The sequence below is a fragment of the Lycorma delicatula genome, chromosome 8, assembly GCF_047948215.1.
Source record: "Lycorma delicatula isolate Av1 chromosome 8, ASM4794821v1, whole genome shotgun sequence".
NCBI classification, from domain to species: domain Eukaryota; kingdom Metazoa; phylum Arthropoda; class Insecta; order Hemiptera; family Fulgoridae; genus Lycorma; species Lycorma delicatula.
The window spans coordinates 2,441,150-2,461,937 of NC_134462.1; the positions used below are offsets into that span (position 1 = coordinate 2,441,150).

Below are 20,788 nucleotides of genomic sequence, written 5' to 3' on the forward strand. Positions count from 1 at the left end.
TAATCGAATGTGTGTAGAGTGTTGTACTCTGAAAATCAGTGCGTTTCTGATAGCAAAATAATTAGGGCATCAAAATTATTAACTAATTACTGTTTTCTTGTTGTGCATAGTTTATTTTATTTTAAATTGCTTTTTGTCTGTTTACATATCTGTTTACACCAGTTAGATTTAGATGCCATAATTGTGTACTGTCAGTCTGTCAGTTTATGCAATTAATACACTGTTTCTTGAAGAAACAGGTTTGACAATGAAAAAAATCTCCAGACAATGTGCAGACCATTCATACACCAGAAAATATTGAAATTGTTAAAGCTGCTGTAATAAAAGGCCACACCATTCAATTCATCATTATGCAGTGTCTTTATTCTCATGTAGTTCAAGTGTTCAAAAAATACTGTTGCAGGACTTACTTTACCATCTGTACAAGTTGCAGATCATCTAGAACTGAAACCAAACAATCACATTATGCGCCATTGATTCTGTAAATGAACATTTGAAAAGGTAAACAAAGATAACTTTGTTAACAAACTGTAGATATCAGACAAAGCCCAATTCCACCTTAATGGATTTGTTAATGAATAAAATTTCCATTTTTTGGCACAAGAGAATACTCACAGCTACATCAGTGCTCATTACATAGCAACAAGATTACTGTGATGTGCTGTGTTATTGTATGGCAATATAGGCTCTTACTTTTTTGAAAATGAGGATGACCTCATCTCTACAGTCACATCAAATCAATACATCACCATGCTAAAAACTTTGTTATGCAAAAACTACAGACATTTTCACAAATTACTGACGACACTTGGTTTCAACGGATCAATATCACTCAAACCATAAACAGTCATCACCACTGTTCAGCAACTGAACAGTTCCTTTGAGAAATGGTGTCATTCTACAGCCTCCCAAGTGTCCTAATTTGTCGGTGTGTGATTTTTTCTTATGAAGTCACTTTAAAAGCAAGGGCACAGTAGTCGGCCTGTTATGTCAAATCTAAATGCCATGATCCGAACAGCAATTTCTGAAATTCCTGATGAATTGTTGCGTTAAACCATGCATAGTTTCCCTACAAGATTGCAGGAATATCTAAGCAGAACCTTTGCACGATATGATCTTCAGAAAGTAAATTTTGTGTATAAGTGGCATCTTTTCTATTTAAATGTTATAAATAAATTTATTTAACATAATTTTTTTCATAAGAATTTTTCATTTCCAAAATTTTCCATTTGCCTGACTCACCTGTATTACAATTCTAAACTTTATGTTTTACACCAGCAGGCTTCTTGTTTACATGAATTCCCCTCCTCATTTGTGATGTAGAAAAGGAATGTCCATATACTATTCAGATAACATTCAACAGAGAAAATGTTACGATTATCGAACAAATTAGCTTGTTAATGTATTATAACCATGTACGATATGCATAAGTATGAAATTTTGAAGTAAGCTTGTGTAACTGGGATTAATCTATCTCTCCACCTTTTGTAGATCCCACAGCTTGCTCTTTCTTATAAACAAATTGTGAAAAAAAATATATATAAAAAAAACAGTAAAAAAACTCTTAATTTCTAAGAAATTAAAAATAAAAAAAATACTCAAAGGAAATAGGAAAAAACAATTACATTAATTTTGGTTACTAATGTCTAATGAACAGGATTTAAAATACAAATAAACAAAAGCATAAATACCTTTTTGCAGATTTTCAATTAATCTCATTCTTTCTGCATCTTTTTGAACCTGGAATTCAACTAATTTATTATGAAGACAATTTTCTTTCTGCAGGATATCTTCAAGCAGCTGAAAATATTAAATGTAGTCAAATTCTTAAAAACTGAAGTCTAAAATATTGGTAATAAAAACTTTTAAGCACAAGTATACTTGTTCATTGAGAGGTTATCAGTATAATCATTTCAATTTACAAAAATCTCTCACCCTCATCAATATCTCTCATTTTTATGAGCATTATTAATTACTTATGTAATTGTTTTGAAAATTACATCATTACAACATAATTACATACTACAATATTCATTATGCATATAAATTTTTTTTAACCCGCAATCTAGTGGTTAAATTCATTGAAGTAAATCAGCTGATTTCAAAGTCAAAAGTTGCTTAGATTTGAATTCTAATAAAGGTATGGTCAGCCTGAGTCTGTACAAGACTGCAACTCACTCACAGGTAACAAACAAGGGACACGGCATCCTACAAGTCCCAAATCCAGAAAGCTGCATGGAATATCTGGAGACTTCTGGAATATTCATAAGAAAATAAAAAATTCATTTTGTATTAATTAAATAACTAATTTTGTTAACATTTATCATACCTTTTTAAATACAAGGGCAATTAGTTTTAGTTTTATTTTTATGTCTCATGAACTTTTTTATATTTTTTTCTAAAATATATTTTTATTTTGTTATTTTTTAATGTAAACTTTTGGTAATTTATGGAAATATATATACTAACTACAAGCTTACATGTTTGATGTATTTGAACTGGTCAGATGGAAGGTGGAACCCCAGGAAACATTCAGTTCTAGTAAACAAAATTAGTTTCTCTTAATGCCTTGATTATATTTTTTTAATACAAAATGATTAATCAAACTCACAAAGCAGTGATTAGATTTTAAATTTTGAGCACAATACATTTTTATGTATTGTGCTCAAAATTTTTATGTATTATAATTCTAGTTTATATTTTTCTGGTATTTTATTCAAAATACCAGAAAAATATAAACTAGAATTTTGTTGTGTGGATCAAGGAAGAGCGATGAATGTGGGTAGTTAAATGGATATATGTGGAAGGGAGCAAAAGCCAACCATGTTAGTAGGTCACATTGCCATATCAAATCCTTTGAAAGGTGTTAAATCCTCTAAAATTTTGACTCCAACTCTAGACACAATTCAGAGATGCTACCCTGTCAAAAATTCAAGTGTTTGATTAGGCCAAAAAATTTCAAAGTGGCCTTAACACAAAGAAGAACAACAATTATAAACTTCGTAAATGGACCAGCATAAATGATAACATTCAGGCCATTTGTGACCTTGTGGAAAGTGACTACCATATAACCGTCACTGAAACTGATTCAGAGGTGGGCATAAGTGTTTAGAGTGTGTGTACAATGTTATCAGACACTATTGGATACAGCAAAGTGTTAGCGAGGTGAATTCCACGACTTCTCATTGAGGCAAAGAGAAATGTGCCTCAATCTCTTTGAGGAAGGAGAGACATTTTTGGACTGTACTGTAAACACGACCACAGGAAACGTGGGTTCACCACTATACCCCGGATAGCAAGATAACAATTATGGAAAGGAGGAAAAGTGGAGCGGAATGAACAAGACCAAGAAACGCTTGTCAGCTGGAAAAGTTCTGGCAACTGTATTTTGGGACTCAAAAGGTATGCTGCCGATTGATTTCCTGCTCAAACAAAGGACAGTAAATGCAGCATACTAGTGCAAGTTGTTGGATGACATCAGGATTGCTTATTGCAACCAACAAAGCCAGCAACCAATTCACAATATCCTCCTTCTCCACAACAACACATGGCCGCATGTAGCAGCTGAAACTTGTAATAAACTCACTAAAATTCATTGACACCTCTTAAGCACCCACTGTACAGTACAGAATTGTCACCATGTAATTTTTACATGTTTGGTTTGTTGTAAGAAGCTTTAGGAGGGGAAAGATTGGAAGATGATGCCTCAGTCTAGCATTATGTGAGCAATTGTTGGGACAGCCATCTTGTTTTTTTGATGAGGGGATCAGAAAGCTACCTATCTGCTAGAGAAAATGTATTTCTGTTGAAAGAAACTATGTAGAAAAATAAGGTAATTTATCTGTAACTTTATCTAATATCAATAAACTGAAGTAAAGAAATTACAATTTATATTTGAATGACCGTCGTAAATAAATAATTTATTGAAATATTTTTTAAAATTATTATTTTATTTAAATATTATAATCTTTACCTGGTGTGTAGCATTTTTATGCAACATGCTAAAGGAATTTTTTTACCTACATTTCAAATTCATTAATTTGTCTTTTTTTTTAATGTATAAATATATTATTTTAAGTTCAAAATAACCACCTTATCTTTTTCTTCTTTATTCCTTTTTTGTAATTCAAATTCTTTTTCCTTTTGTTCTTGTAATTCTTTTTCAATTATCATCAATTCTTTGATCCTATCTTCCTATTAAACACACAACAAAACGTAAATAGTAATTACAAAATAAGGATCTACCTGGTTATCAGTTAAGAAATAAATTATATTTTGTCTAAATTTTTATATCGTGAGCTTGACCATTTTTTAATTTATTTCATAATGTATGAATCAAACAAATTATCACATACTTAACTTTATCATGGTGTACAATACACTGTTACTTCTGCAATATTTGTTCAAATAAATCATCACAATATTGGTGCTGTCAGAAACTCAGATACAGGTTTACAAATAATGTAACACATTTCACTTCATGACAGTTTAGCCAGTCTCCATATGCTTTTCACCACATGCATATTATCACCAGTTACAGGATCAACAAAATTTTAAATGGATCACAGTTTGCTGAACATAATTGACCAGTAAATTTTAGATTTTCCAATGTGCTCTCATTGATAGAAAATAATCATAGTCCATGATCTGATGCGTAGCTAAATGATCAGCAGAAGTGTTTTGCCTCTGAAGCAACATTCATCCATTTCAATAGTTAATCTAGGGACCATCAATCATTTCTTTATTAGTTAACATGGAGTGTGCACACACCTCTTGTATATAACAATACATGAAATATCTTTTAGATGTGTTCTAGTTTACATAAAATGTTTATAAAATATATAAAATGTTCTTTGCAAGAATTTGATATTATGATTTTCCTCTTTCACTTGTTCCAGTAACTGAATAAAATTCATGTTGTACCCCTCATATATATGTACTACTAAGCTATCAGATGGTATTGGGCTAGAAATGCAGTGAAACAAGAAGGCAAATAACTAATGAACAATAAATGTATGAATATGTTGTAACATGCATAGACAGAAAATGTGCAATGAGTGTGCACACATACATAAAATTGATATATGTAAAAAGCCTTGCTGGCATATTTAAAGTTATCATTAGCTGCTCCTATAAACAGACTAAGCAAAACTAAAAATAATAAATTAAACTATATGAGTGGTCCCAGTTCATTTTCAACATACTAACAAGTTTAAAATTTTACAGATATATTTTTGTTTACAATTATTGAGATTAATTCTACAGTTATCACAATTGATAGGCTAAGTATGCACAACAGACTTTCTGTCTGCAAGACTTCTTGTCTGAAGATAGTAACACATGTTACTAAATGGGACGCCATGCATGATCAAACTCAATGTGCAATGGAATGTTAGTATGTCATGAAAAAGACTTGTGACATGCACAAGCCTCTTCAGACCAGACTATATACCGAACTAAAGATAATACACATGTTTAAACATCTCTATATATTAGACACAGACTTCCTGATCTCACTCAAACTGCAGTCAATGAATGCATTTAGTTCTAAATAAACTCAGTTTTTCTTTTAGGTATTTTTTGCAACTACAAATGAATATTGCTTATTTTTCACTGTTATTACTTAAATAATTTGAACTATAAATATTTTTTTTTACATAAATATGAGGGACGTTCAATAATTAACTAGAGAAATTGATGTAGAGAAAAAACAGATCATTTAATGACAATGAGACTTTTTGAGGGTCAAATTGCCAACCTTGGGAACTCAGCTGATCAATCATAATTAATCTAAACATAACCTCTTTAGTTGATTTCAGAATGTCAGCTTCGCTTGAAACATGTACGCCGGAAAAGCAACGTTCAGTGATAAGATTTTTGCTATAAGGTGTGAAACTGGTGGAAATTTAACTCCATAATATTGAAACAGTATGGCAAAAAGTGTTTAAACCACAGTAACGTGTATAAGTGGGTGGAATAGTTTAATTCGGACAGAACAAACGTAACTGATCTTCATTGCTCTGGAAGACCAGTTGAAGTTTTGACTACCGTGCTGCAAAATCGCATAAATGATCTTATTTGCAGACAGACATGTCAAAATTTCCCGTTTTCATGACGTACTGAATTATCACAATACGTGTCTGAGATGGGTTCTAAGACAGTCAACTCAAACCCATAAAGACACTCAAATTCGCATTTGTTCTGAGCTCAAAGAATGGTTTGAAGCAGAAGATAGTGAATTTAATCCAAATTACAGTCTTGAGTGGAAACATCCCGATTTACCACCAAAAAAAATTCAAAACTCACGCATCAGCCACTAAAGTGATGATGGTCTTCTGGGAATCGCAAGGCCCAATTTTTAGTGACTATTTTTAAGAATAATGTACCATGAACAATGAGTACTATTCTAACATGTTCCAACAGAAAATGAGACCCATGATAAGGCAAAAATGTCAGGGCACTCTCTCAAAAGATGTGATTCAAGAGAATCACTCCCCAACATCAGCATGACAACACGCACCCAACATCGCTCATAGAACAGGAAAAATACTCGAGAAGTTGGGTTGGGAGGTGTTGGCACATCCTCCTTACAGCACAGACGTTACCACATTCAATTTTCATTTGTTCTGTCTGCTCAAAGACGTTTTACACAGCAAGAAATTCACAACAACAAAGCCGTCATAAAAGCGGTACACAAATGGTTCAAACAGCAAGGTAAAGACTTCTATGCTCCAGGAATCAAAAGGATCACAGAATGGTGGGACAAGTGTCTAAATGTTGCTGGAAACTATTGAAAAATAGTTTAAGTTTCATTATCACTGAATAAATTGTTTTTGTCTACATCAATTTGTCTCGTTAATTATTGTGCATCCCTCGTATAAATTTTTTTCATCAAGGCATATGAAAATATTTTTGCAGATATGGTTTTAAATTTTCATAAATTTTATAAAGATCCCTAACAATCTTTTATTTATTACAGAATGTGTCCAGTATTTATTTTTGTCCAATATTTTTCTTTTAAGAATAACTAAAGTGTAAATACAACCTACTTCATCCACATTCATGATTGAAATATTTCAAATGAAGAAAGTTGTTTTACATAACCATCAGCTACTTAATTCTTCTTGCGCGTGGATTAAAGAAAGTCTAACATTTATAAATACACATGAGCAAACAAGTCTTTCAGAAAGATAGTCTGTCACTTACACTTACATCTATCATGCATTCATATAATTTTATTATGATTTAAATTTCATTACAATTTATTAGCTTGAAAGATATAATATGATTTTTCACTACTTCAGATATTAACTGTTATAATTACATTTTTCATTAATAAAGTTACAAATCTTCTACGTTTATGCTTCTTGTTTTTTCCTAATATAATTATTGAAGTATTTATTTCTTTCGTAATCTTTTAAAAGTATCTTTTATTTATACTCTTAAAAAATATCATTAAATCCATTTTTTCTCTGAAAATTAAATTTATTTCAATTATTTACCTAATTTTCTTTAGTTACTGTACATACAATTGTAAGCTTTCTGTACCATTTATTTACTTAGTGTAACAAAATGTAGTTTAATTTTTGTAGATGGGGTATTATGAACTGATGTAAAAACTCCAGTGATAACTTCATTGTTTTCATTAACATTTATTTTTACTTCTAAAGAATTTATTGACCAATGAATAATAATTCATTATCAGCTTCCACAGAGAATTTTATATATAAAATATAAATGTTATATAGAAATGTAGTAATATACTAATAAACTGTCTCACAACTGTCTTGTATTTACCACAATTGGGTTTACCTGACCACAGTTATAAGATAAATATTATACAATGAGGGCAGTGGTCGTGTTTTTGAAGCTAATAAATGCAAAGAACTGTTTTGAATTATTCCTACGATAATGATTATTTAAATTAAAATAAAACCTTAAAAAAATTATCAGTTTTGTTTTATAAATGTCTATTAAATGTCTTATAAGTGTCCATTGAACATCATAATGACTTTAATCAGGCCAAAAAAGGGCAAATAGGGAACACATAACAAACTCATTAATTTAAATATACAGTACAATTAAGCATCAATAAACTGGCAGGCATGGTAAACAAAACAACAAAGGGTAATACAATATTTTGTTCTAGATAAGAAACTGAACTGCAATGTTTCAGGGCATAGCATCCAGAAAATTAAATACAGAAAGGAAGAGCCAATGCTTGAAACCAGGTACAACAAATACCCCCTATCAGAAAAAAAGCCTTTAATAATCTAACACTGCCATAATCAGAGAATGCTGCTGGTATTTACTAACAATTGATCATAACAGTAAATGCCATTTAGAATTGTTTAAAAGAATAAATAAGCAAGATTATTTAATATATTTTAACTTCTTTTATAACAAAAATGAACAATTAATTTTTTTTTTTCTATTTTATTAAGTTCACTGCCTTTCTATTCCTATCGAAACCTACTACTATAGGCTGGAGTGCGATTAGACCAAACAATCTAAAATTTAGAACAGTCATGAACGCAGATTAAATTAAAATTTTACTTTATTTAAATGCATCAATAATAAATTACAACGCCCTTTGAAAATGACCACAACAGAAGAGCTCTACATATCTAAACTGGTTTTTTTAACTCTCTCGCAATGAGAGTTGAAAACTTAAAAACCGGAAAACTTAGGTTTTTCAATTTGTTTTACGTTTTACTTTAATTTTTATCTAATATTATGGCTACACAATGATCTTATAATCTAAAAACAAATTATTATTTGTTTACAAAACTATGTAACTTAATTTCAATCATAGAGAAACAATTGAAAAAAAACTTACTCAAACTTATTTGCATCTCTTTCTAATATATAAAACTGATTACTCAATATTTAAAACAGAAAATAATACATGCCTTAATTTTCTCCCAGTCCTTCAATGTAGCCTAAAAATAGATAAAAAAACACACAAAAACAAAAAAAAATAAGAAAAATGAATAAAGAGAAACTATAAAACAAACAAAAAACAATATAAAAATCTACTTGGTAAAAAAATAAGTAAAATAAGGTTTAAATAACAAATAAAATAAAATTTGGTTAAAAAACATGCAATAAATAAAAAGAAGGCTCTGGCTGTATTTAATTTTTGGGGCAGGGGGAATTGTGAGGCATATTTTTTTTAAAAATTGTAAGATAAGATGCACGAGTGCATCTTAAAGTTTTAATACTCATGCTTTAGCTTAATATAAAGTGGGATTATGTTACGTGGGAAAATGGAAGGTTTAGACAGGACGATAATAAACTACGATGTAAAGATTAAAAAGTATATAGAGAATGAAGAAAAGAGGCTTGCAGATGCAAGTGTAAATTTTATGACATTGCGCTCGAGCCACTTAAAAGAAAAATTGATGAGTATGTAGATGCCGAATTAAATGGTCGCACTACAGAAGATCTCGTGACCGCTAACATCAAAACACATTTAGAAAATGAGATTAAATCTATACTCACTCAAATGAAAAGATAAAATTAAAAGTACTTCATAAGATGTAGTCTATTTTATTTTATAGTTCGACTGGCTTAGTATAATTAAACGCGAAATAATCTGTTTTTTCGATAAATTTATTGTATTATTTTTTTTTAGTTTATATGAAACATTTTGCGGGTGAAGATCTTCACCACCTAATTTCGATACATTAAAGAATCATTTAGATTTTTATATCGATAATGTATTTGAATGAAAAATAAATGTTCATATATAAAGATATGAAGGTAACGAAAAATAAGAAGAAAGGACGTGGTATTATCGGTTCTACGGTCAATAAACCTGTAGATTTATTATCATTTGAAGCTCATTTGCCGGGTTATAATTATTGAGGTCCCGGTACAAAATTAGATAAGCGATTGAAACGCAGTGATAAAGGTATCAATAGATCGGATGATGCCAGTAAACTGCATGATACGGCTTATTTGAACTATTCAGATAATAAAAACGAGGTCGGTAGCAAAGCGTTGTTGAACGAGCTTGGGAACGTGCAATCGCATCAGACAGCAGTTTTGCTGAAAGAGCAGCTGCCTACTTTGTAACTAACGCGATGAAAGCTAAATCGAAATTTGGTGATAGATTGGGACTTAAGAAAAGCGGTGGGCGATTAGAAAAAAAACCAATTCAATACCGATACGCGCTTTATACGATCACGAGTTGATCGAGTACGCGAAACAGTTGAAAATTCCACACTTTAGAGGTGTTTTTATTCTCGACGCTTTACCGAAAAAGATTAGGACAAATGAATGCGCTATAGTTAATTTAGACACTTCATACAGTCGCGGTACGCATTGGGTTTGTTGTAAAAAAATCAATAAAATATAGATTATTTCGATAGTGGTGCAGGTGATGTACACCTCCTCAAGAATCGATGAATTATTTCGGGAAATCTAATGTAACGTACAATTATACTATACATCAAGCCGACGACGATTTAGTTTGCGGTCGATGTTTAGAATTTTTATCCGAATAAATTACACGTTTTTTTCTATATAGATAGATAGAATAGATATGTCGCGTCTATTATCGATTGACTGTAACAGTTCTATTACACGACTATTAGGAAATCGATTTCTTCTCTAATCAACCTTTCAAAAGGCCAACACGAATTGGGTTTAAAATGATGACCGCCAACACTATTCCGAACGTGGAAGAGAACAAAAATAATAAATTGTGTTACGCGTTCGACAAGGATGTTAAAAAAGATGAAAATAATAATTATGTACTTACAAAGAAAAACTATATAACAATACCGACGGGTAGTTATGAAATCGAAGATATCGGTGAATATATACAGAATGAAATGAAAAAAAATATATATATACCATTTCCTCGCGAGCAAACATCAATACGTTACAATGTGAAATTAAAAGCACTGTATGGATAGATTTTTCGGATACAGATTGCAGCATCGGCAGTCTGTTGGGTTATGATCCGAGAATTCTCAACCGAATGTAGTACATTTTTCAGATCAATTAATAAATGTCGCTCCTGTAAACGTAATACGTGTAAAATGTAATACTATTTCCGGTAGTTCTAGAAACGAAGATCAAGATCGTATTTTATAAGAGTTTCCACTAACTGCTGACGCCGGTGAGATAACTGAAGAATATCCATTTTATATAAAATTTCTACCGTATACGTGAGAGAAATTTGCGACTTAGTTATATTGTTGACCGAACAAAATGATAATTTATTAAATCTGCGGGGCGAACAAGTAAACATGTTGTTGGTATTGAAAGAATCTAAATAAACTATTGTAATAGAATTTTTTATTTTTTAGATATGCCGCTCGAATCCGAAAGTGAAAAAGGCACTGAAACGTTTCAACATCAAAAAACACGTTTCAGATTGACAAAAGAAAGCGTAGATAAATTAAAAGGATTTGAAACCGTCGGTGGGAAAATAAAAAGCATCAATACATTATTGAAATTAAAAATTAAATTTCCGTATTACTGAATGTATAAAATGAATTATTTAACAGTCAATAAAGTAGCGCGTTCATATGAATCCCTAACATATAATCGACTCCACGATCATTCCTTAGCGAATAAAATAGTAAAGGAGATTAAAATCCCTATAAATCAACCGGATATGTCTACTGTTCCGGGTGAAAGTTATCAGATTGTTTTTGGAAAACTCGTCGGCGCAAATGGAAAGAAATCTAGTACTTCGGAATTAGTTAATTTTTCCGTCGCCTTTTTATTCCAGGATGTACGATATCTTACCAACGCGCAAGAAGTAGCGTCGGTAAAAAATGTAAGTGTGACAACGGTTATGAAAAACTCTCTTTGAAAGACAAACTCTCTACTGCCGAACTCTCTACTGCCAAACTCTCTTGGCCGAAATAGCCGGATGGATCAGTGGAAAAAATAAAGTCGATTTAGATTAAAATGGTACTTTTAATTTATGCATACCGTTATCAGTGCTGTTGGGTTTCGCCGAAGATTATAAAAAAATAATCATAAACAATAGACAGGAATTAGTAGTGTTGAGACGTTTTGATAGCGACGTAAACGTGATACGGTTCCCGACCGTAAATTTAAGTTAGAATTAACAGAAATCGTGTGGGTTGTTCCATACTTAAAGGTCGCGCCCGAATACGAATTGGAACTGCTTAAGATGAGAGATCAAAATAAAGATGTGCGTGGGACCTTCACAAAAATACGGCTGTTCCTCAAACGAATTCTTTTAAATGGATGACAACTTTGTCACAAATAGATAAACCGCGCTATTGTAGGTTTTCAAACCGATAAGAGAGATACTCATAAAGGACGCGTCAGAATTTGATTCGATGTAAATTGATCGCTCGCGACAAAATAAATTCGTAAAGATGGGCGTAATCGATTTGAAAATTAAAGTTGAAGCGGAAGAGAATTTTAAGCCTAATACAGTCGCTTATTGTTTATTAATTTACGATAATATAGATACCTACTCTCCGTTAACGGGCACCGTGATAAAGCAACAGTAATAGGTCAAAGACGGCGAATATTTTTTTTTTTTTTGTAGCTAATGATAGTTATAATAATAAATGTAGTTAAAATAAATATGATATTTTACATCATCATTAAAGAGGAAAAACTTCTGAAAAAAGGGCGTATCTCGAGAACGGTTGGACCTAGACGCATAGGGCTAGGCTCTATCGTTCGGGGGGATCGCAAAGTACCCTTCAAAATTAATTTTTAAATTAAATTAAATTTATTTAATAAATTTAAAGTTAAGCCTTTCAAAATCGCGTCACAATTGGCCTACGACGCACCGTTTTCGAGATACGCCCTTTTTTTCAGATTGAACATAATCATAGCTTTTCTTGAAAATAAAGGGGTATTGAAAAATTCATAGTGAAAAGTGGGTTTGAGGTGAATTGACATATGCGAATTTCGCTCGCGCTAGTGCCTCGAGAACGGTTGGGGCTAGGCTCTATCGTTTCGGGAGATCGTAAACACCCCCCCCCCCCTTATATAAAGCCTTTCAAAATCGCGTCAGAATTGGCCTAGAACGCACCGTTTTCGAGATACACCTTTTTTTGAGAAATCATTATTTAATGTATTGAAACACCCGTGAAAAAATACCCTCAGGATCAATCGTCAATTTCTTTGTTGATATTTTGGGGATAACTAAAACTCGTGTTTTACTATATATTTTTCAATAAATCAACTCTTTCACTCTGTAAATTTAACTAGAAACACATGTTCACGCTGGAAAACAATGCCACTTAATCGACCGCCAAATTTTGTAAGACCGCCGACTGAATGTAAGATTTCCATACTACTACGTTGATTTGATGAAATTAATGCATATAAATTTAATTATATTGATTATAGAAATTAGTGCACGTGGTAAAACATAAAGAAACAAAGATTAAAACATCATAATAGATAACATAGAATAGAGGATGTACTGCAGATATTGCATTTAGAATACAGTGAAGCATATAAAACGAATACACAGATTACAAAAAATAAATAAATGAAGTTAACAAAAATAAACGTGCTTATAAATAAAAATACTGATATAATACTAAAACTAAAACTGGGTAACACTATGTAACACATAAGCTATATTTTATTTGTACATTAGTCTTAATAACTATATACGTAAGTAGAAATTAAAATTTATTTATGTAAAAAAGTGTATAAATTAAAATTTATTATAAATAAAGCATAACAAAAACAATACCACAAAAATACAGTGGTAATATATTAATTACCTAATTTAACGGCAGTTTTAATAACGAAAACTGTTCATAGCCTAATAGAAACAAAAATTGAAACCTACAATAATATATCATTTATTTTGATTCTCAATAAATTACGAATCTCCTTTAATAAAATAATACACCATTAAAATATATTCAAAAAACCGAATAACAACACAAAAGCATAAAATAATTTTGAACGCTTAATAAACAAACACTACTGAAGGAAAAATATAAACACAAAAAAAATAAGTCGCAGATATAAAATCAAAAAATAAGACTTACAGAAAAATATTTAACCAACAAATATTAGATAGCTCTATAAAACAAAATCTATATAATTAATATAAAGTAAGCAAAGTAAACTGCAATATTCCAACAGCAGAAAAACAACGCCACTAAATAAACAACCTACACGTTATAGAAGCAAAAATAATTTAAGTTTTTTTTTTTACAGTAACAAACAAAAAAGCTGAAAAGCAATTCTATAAAAGTAATGCCAAATAACTGTAACCATAAATAAATACTTCTACTTTCCAATACAGAATCTAACCCCTTGACCTGTTTCCAATTCCGAAAGGAATTCCCCCTTCATTCTAAGAATAAACAAAATCCAATAAAGTTTTGTCATAACTCTTTTCAGTCACTTAGAAGTTATCTGGAGAAACAAACATGAAATGCTGATTTAGTTCAAGTTTTCAAGTAGATTTATTTTAATTAGTTAAAGAACCATGTAATTAAATCATTACTTCTTTTACAGTTTATGACATTTTTTAAATAACTAGTTCATTCAGATCTCAAATGCACAGTAATTGTTTACTATTCCCCCTGCCTCTGAACTCTTTGATAACAAAACATATTCTTTGAAATAGTTTGCTAACAATAAGGAAAAAGGCCTTGAGAGTGGAAAGGCATTAGACTAACTATTAACACTATCACCTAATAATCTACTTATCACAAGCCTGAAGGTCAGCGCTCAAGGATCATGTAATTTCAGTTGCTTTGTCATTTTCATATAATCACGCTTTTTAATACAGTGGATGTGAATTTATATTATCACAGTTTATTATTTTATAGGAAGATGTGATTCCTTGTATGGTTTATACAACCACAGTGTTTTACCAAAATCTAAGATATGTCTGATTGCAGAAATCAAATGACATTAAATGAAAAAAGGGGAATCTTTGTTGTCTCATGAGGATTAAAACAGTTTATTCCTACCAGAAAAAGATTACAAAAAAGTGTGACTAACAACCTCACAAAATAAAAATACTTGGTTTTCCTTCATAATTTAACTAAAACACAGTTTTGTCAATCTTTTTGCACTTTGGATTACAGTAAAGCCACTGTGTCAAAGATTTATTGTGTAACAAGACTGGCATATCTTGTCATACACATGTAGACTGGAGTTCACACCTTTGTGAAATTTATGTGTACACTGCAGTCTTCAGTGATTGTTGATATAAATAGACTGTAGATGTAGAAAAATGCAAAAATAAGTCATAGAGAATATAACGGAAGTAGGCTGATTGATGCTTACCTGGACCTTCAGAGGTGTTGAGCATGACAGTGAAGGGTTTTCTTTGTTCCAGTTCCAACTTGCGGAAGTGAAACTTTATTAGCAACAATCAAACAATACATTTTTTTGCCTGCTACTACTATCATTAATAACATTTGAAGGTCTTATAATTGCTTATAGTTCAAAAGTTACAACTACCAAACTGTTAACCACTCAGTAAACTTTGTCGACCTGGACACTGGGCTCATACACAAATGATAGAAAGAATGCATATGCACGTATGCACGCATACACACATATTTATAATAAAACTGTTAATACATTAAACAAAAAACAAAAAATATTGAAAATACATTAAATTTTACAATGCCACGAGATATTTAAAAAAAAAAAAAAATTTTAATTGTTTAAAATGATATTTTTAAAAAGTCCACATGTAAAAGATTTTAATTTTAGTCAGAAATTACTTCCTACAAGCACCCTAATCATATCCAGACAAAAAAAAAATCGCTGGTGATTGTCAGGTTTATTTAAATTAAAGTTAGTTCAGGTCAAATATTAACAAAAAAAATATATACATTAATATTCTGTGTATCATCCATTTAATTTGTACTCTACACTAAAATTACTGTAAGAATAACTGCCATGAATAAAATGTCATAAAATTTCTAAAAATACAGCAACTGAATAAAAGTAATAAAAATATAGCAGTCAACTAAGAACTTTAAAATAGATGACAAAAATAAACTGAAAAATAACCCATAATACAAATGCTAACAGAATAATTAGATAAACTTTTAAATCTTTATTCTATTCAATTACAAATTTATTTTAGCAAATATGAATCTAATTAATTATTTCCTGATTTTGCTTAAACATTTATAAATAATTTTTTAAATTTTAAAAATGTTTTTGAATATAAAAAAGGTTTTAACAAGAAAAATTTTTCTATTTCAAAATTTTTTATCATATTTTGATCTTGTAAGTAATGAATAATATTTTATAAAGGATAGTTAACAGTACAAATTTTCTCGATGATAAATGTTACTTATTTAATTTGATTAAAATTCTAACTGCTGTTACTACCACAAAAAGGCTGTAAATATTTATTACAGTACCTGGAAAAGATCTTCTTGTTTGTTTACAGATAAAAACTGCCAGTGTTCTTTACCACATATTACATCACTTTCATCTTCAACCCCTTCATCACAAATTTCACTTCCATGTAATAATTCAAACGCTAAAAAGCAAACAAAAATGCATCAGATACAATGCATAAAAAACCAATTAACAAACAGAGATTAAAAAATTCCTAACTGAAGTAGTATACATATATAATGAATTGTTTCTTACGAAACAAATGCCTTAATTTTCTTTAAACATTTTTCATAGTTTTTATTATGACTGAGGCACAAGCAAAATAAATGAAATATAACTAGCACTAGTCAAGAGTTGCTTCCTAATAGAGTAATGATGTTTATTACAAAGTCAGTACTCTGTGGTAAACACAGAAGATCTTCAATTTTGACGATAATATCTTCATTTTGCATGATAATTAGTAAAACTAAAACTGACATCGTGTCTATGTCAGTTAAGAAATTGCCTTCTTAGTTAAGAAGGCAATGAGCAATCACTTTACTCCACCTCACTTTCCCTAGTTAGCTGGGTACAAGGTGCTTGTTATTCTCAGAAAGTATACACCAGTTTTGTATTTGAATTTCTTACCAACAGTTAGATTACGGTATGAAAAAACATACCTTGAAATGATTGGAACTGTTCGGAAACTATCCACAAGTAGAACAAAAATGCACTGAACTTGGGATGCCTAGTCAGTAAAAACAGGCCTCATACTTTTACTACATTCTTATGTAAAAAACGAAGGCAAACTTCATTTCATAATTTGAAAAATTTCAATTTCAACTTTCTTCTATGTTTTTTTTGTGATATTAAACAAAAATGTATAAAGTAGAGGAACTTTTTTTTACTTAACCGTCAACAGTTAAATAAAACTTACAATAATTACAAACAGGTGCATCATGAAGTTCTCCCAAGTCTTTCATAAGCTATTTTACTCATGAAAATAATGGAAAAAGTTCATATAAGCATATGTTTTGAAATGCTTCATTTGCAAGAAAGTTATGGCTAGTGAAAGATTTTGTTCAGATTTCAGTTACAATGGTGAAATAAGGTTGTACTGAAATCTTTATAACAATAATTAAGGGGCAGAATTAGTAATTCTTATGGTTTTTGACCTGAAAGATCGAATAAAATAGGTTCCAGAACCATATCTGCAGTAGATTTTGAGAAATCTGGGGTAAAACCCCTGTTTCTTATGTTTGACATACAATAACTTTGTTAAAGGTGTAATAAACAAATAAAACTTCTAAACAAAACTTGTAGAAAATTTAATTTGAACTAAATGATGAAAGATAAGTAGATAAAACAAAGAATAGTTAAAAAGATTCAAATTTCTAAACTACAACTATTCTTTTTTTTCTTTACTCTAAGAAAACTTTCATTCATAATTTAAGTAATTTGAAATTTATCATAAAACAAAGTACCACTTTGATTAAGTGATCAATGATTAAAAAAAAGTCTCTTTCTTTATTTTTCTTTATGTTCTGAACGACATTAAAATTTAGGAAGAATATAATGCATAAAAAACAAAACTATAAGTAAAAAAAAAGAAACTGAGCCTTAATTATTACATCAGAAAGCACCTACAGTAAAGTATTCAAAGAATTAATTTGATAAGGAAACAAGACCATGAGGATGTACCCTTACCAAGCATACTACCAGGAGATGCATATACAAGTATTGCTCCATTCTCATGAATGACACATTGCCATGAAAATATAACAACCCACCTTTAACACATTGCTAGAAAACCTGACGTACTCTTTTTAACTAAGTGTTCTTAATAAAGGCAATGCATTAATCCACTGCTATGATTAGTAGCACAGATGAGCTGGTGTCCATGTCTCCTCTTCCAATTAATTATTTGAAAACATTTACTGTAATATTATAACTATAGTATTATAATAATAATAAATACAATACAGTTTACCTTCAGCGAGATACTTAATAACAGATGCAGGTCCACCTAAACTAATTTCTCGAGGTGGATATTCTAAACTATTAACATCAATTTCAAATACTTGAAGACTGCATTTTAATTTTCCAAGACTGTTTGGTAATGAATGTAATTGCTTATTACTTTGTGCTTTAAATATTTGCAACTGTTTTAAATTACCAATTTGGAAAGGAAGCATTTTTAATTTATTAGATGATACATCTAAAGATTTAAGTGAACTCAATTCACACAATTCATCAGGAAGAACTTTTAATAAATTATTACTGATATTTAGTTCCTATATAGAAAAAAAATATGCATATAAATAATAACAAAAAATTGTAAAAATGTAATAGCAAAATAAAATGTTATTTACAAACATATGGAGCTTCAATACTTAATCTCCTGACTGTTTGAATTTCAGTTAAATCAAAGCAACCAATAAAGTACACACACAATAAATATATTGTGTATTATTGCATTTACATATTATGTAGTATTATACTACTGTATAAATAGGCATATTCTGCACATCTGTGTGTAATACTTAATACAGTACTATACTAAATTTATGAAGCATCTTGCAGAGAATCCCAGTGATAAGAGAATTCACCACAACACATTAATCAAAAATATAATTCATTAACCACAACCACATTATGTTATCTAACAACAATCTAGATTTCACTAATAAATAATGAAATTGATAGGATGTCACAAATTCATTACTTCACAACAGGCTGTAAATCAAATTATATTTTGTTAGCTAATCTTTTACAGTATCTTGGTAACAACTTCTGAGACAGTATTGTTTTCTAATAACCAACAGCCGAAGTACACCAGTAAACTGAGAGGTCAAATCCCCTTAAAAGTGAATTTACCTTTAAAAAGAACTGAACCTAGGCTCAGCAGCATTATACAATAGCTTACTGATAATGGCACTAAGTACACACACAAATAAAAGACGAGGAAAGATCATAAAATATTAACTTTTTATACTATGTAATTTCTAAATAAATGCCTGAAGGTGTGTCTGAACTAAACAATCCTGTCATCATCAATCGACATGCAAAGGCTAGGAAGATCTAGACAGGTGTACAACTCCTCAAAATAATACAGGAATACTTCGACAGTATGATTAATCAGCAAGTTAAGTTCCACGAACAGAGAGAGTGTGTAAAATAAAATATTTTAATAACACTATAATTTTAAAAGACTATTTAAGAAGCTTTTACTACATTTAACTCAGTAATTTTCCTACTGATCTGTACACTGCATTAATTCTCACAGAAAGGAGTACAAAAATCTGTTGCTTAATTGACCATTACAGTCATTTTTATAGCAAAGATGAGTCTGAAGTATAAACAGGATCAGTTACCAGAATTGCTTCTGTTAAGTAATTATCTTTATTATACAGTTAATCCTGATCATAAACAAAGTGAAATAAACTTATAGTGCTGAATATCGCCTAAATTTTAATGGGCATTTCCAAAATAGAATCCCCAAAATATCACTATTTTTTTCTGATTTGGAAATTAAAATGAAGAAAATAAATCGGAAATCACTTTTCTCCTCACTCTCCTGATCAAACATGACATGGATGATTTTTATTTTGAAAAATGACTAGCCATTTTCAGGAGTGACCGGTGACTTATTCATATTCCTATAATTGTTTGATTAAATTAAACATTGATACAACATGACAGTATAAATGCATATAAGATGTAAAAGTTTTTTAACACATCTATTTTAAAATGTTAAAATTCCGAATTGAATGATTAATAAAAATGACTATACTAATAAAATAATAAAGATATGTAAAAAGGACACATGCAGAAGAATTGCAAATTAAATCACAGAGATGTTGCACAATGAAAAAGGAAAGAAGTCTGTGAATGAGATGGATAGGTCATATAAGAAACAGCCTTACGAGTAATATTTGAATTGAAAAGAAATAATGAATAAAGATACTCTTCATGCCACTCATTCAACATATTTAAAACAAACAGTCCACTTATAACAAATATTATAACATTTTTACTTACTTGTAAATTTCTAAGAGAACATATATCCAAAGGTAATGCAGTAAACTTATTGCTATGAAGATCTAATGTAATTAATAATGCTAAATCATTAATATTACCACCATTCTGCAACCGAGATAGCTGATTGCACTGAAATTAAAAAAATAAATTTTATATCCTTATATGTAGACTTTATAAAATATTACTGCCGCAATAAACATAATAATGATTTTAAAAAATAACATTCCACTTCAGTTAATTAAAAGATAAAACTTCAGTAGTTAACTTAAATCTCAAATGAAAAAATTCAGAATATGTCAACGATTAAACTGATCTGATCACTCTCAAATGAAGTATATTCTACGTAGTTTTAAGTATACTATCTGACAAAAAAAAGAACTGATACCTCCGACTAACTTTCTGATTTTTAACTAAA

The 20,788-nt window shown here is 30.2% G+C and overlaps 1 protein-coding gene across 3 annotated transcripts in view; it reads right to left on the minus strand.

Annotated features, from left to right (window-relative positions):
- LOC142328727 (E3 ubiquitin-protein ligase LRSAM1-like) overlaps window positions 1–20,788 on the minus strand; it is a 56,053-nt gene that overhangs the window by 18,584 nt on the left and 16,681 nt on the right. For 2 of the 3 annotated variants that reach the window (XM_075372689.1, XM_075372688.1), the window contains exons 3-8: window positions 20,374–20,502; window positions 18,323–18,626; window positions 16,374–16,495; window positions 8,913–8,942; window positions 4,093–4,194; window positions 1,692–1,800 (exon numbers count right to left, since the gene is read on the minus strand). In XM_075372689.1, coding sequence (XP_075228804.1) covers window positions 1,692–1,800; window positions 4,093–4,194; window positions 8,913–8,942; window positions 16,374–16,495; window positions 18,323–18,626; window positions 20,374–20,502 — 796 coding nt within the window. The remainder of the gene's footprint in view (window positions 1–1,691; window positions 1,801–4,092; window positions 4,195–8,912; window positions 8,943–16,373; window positions 16,496–18,322; window positions 18,627–20,373; window positions 20,503–20,788) is intronic. The other variant, XM_075372690.1, reaches the window with a different exon arrangement.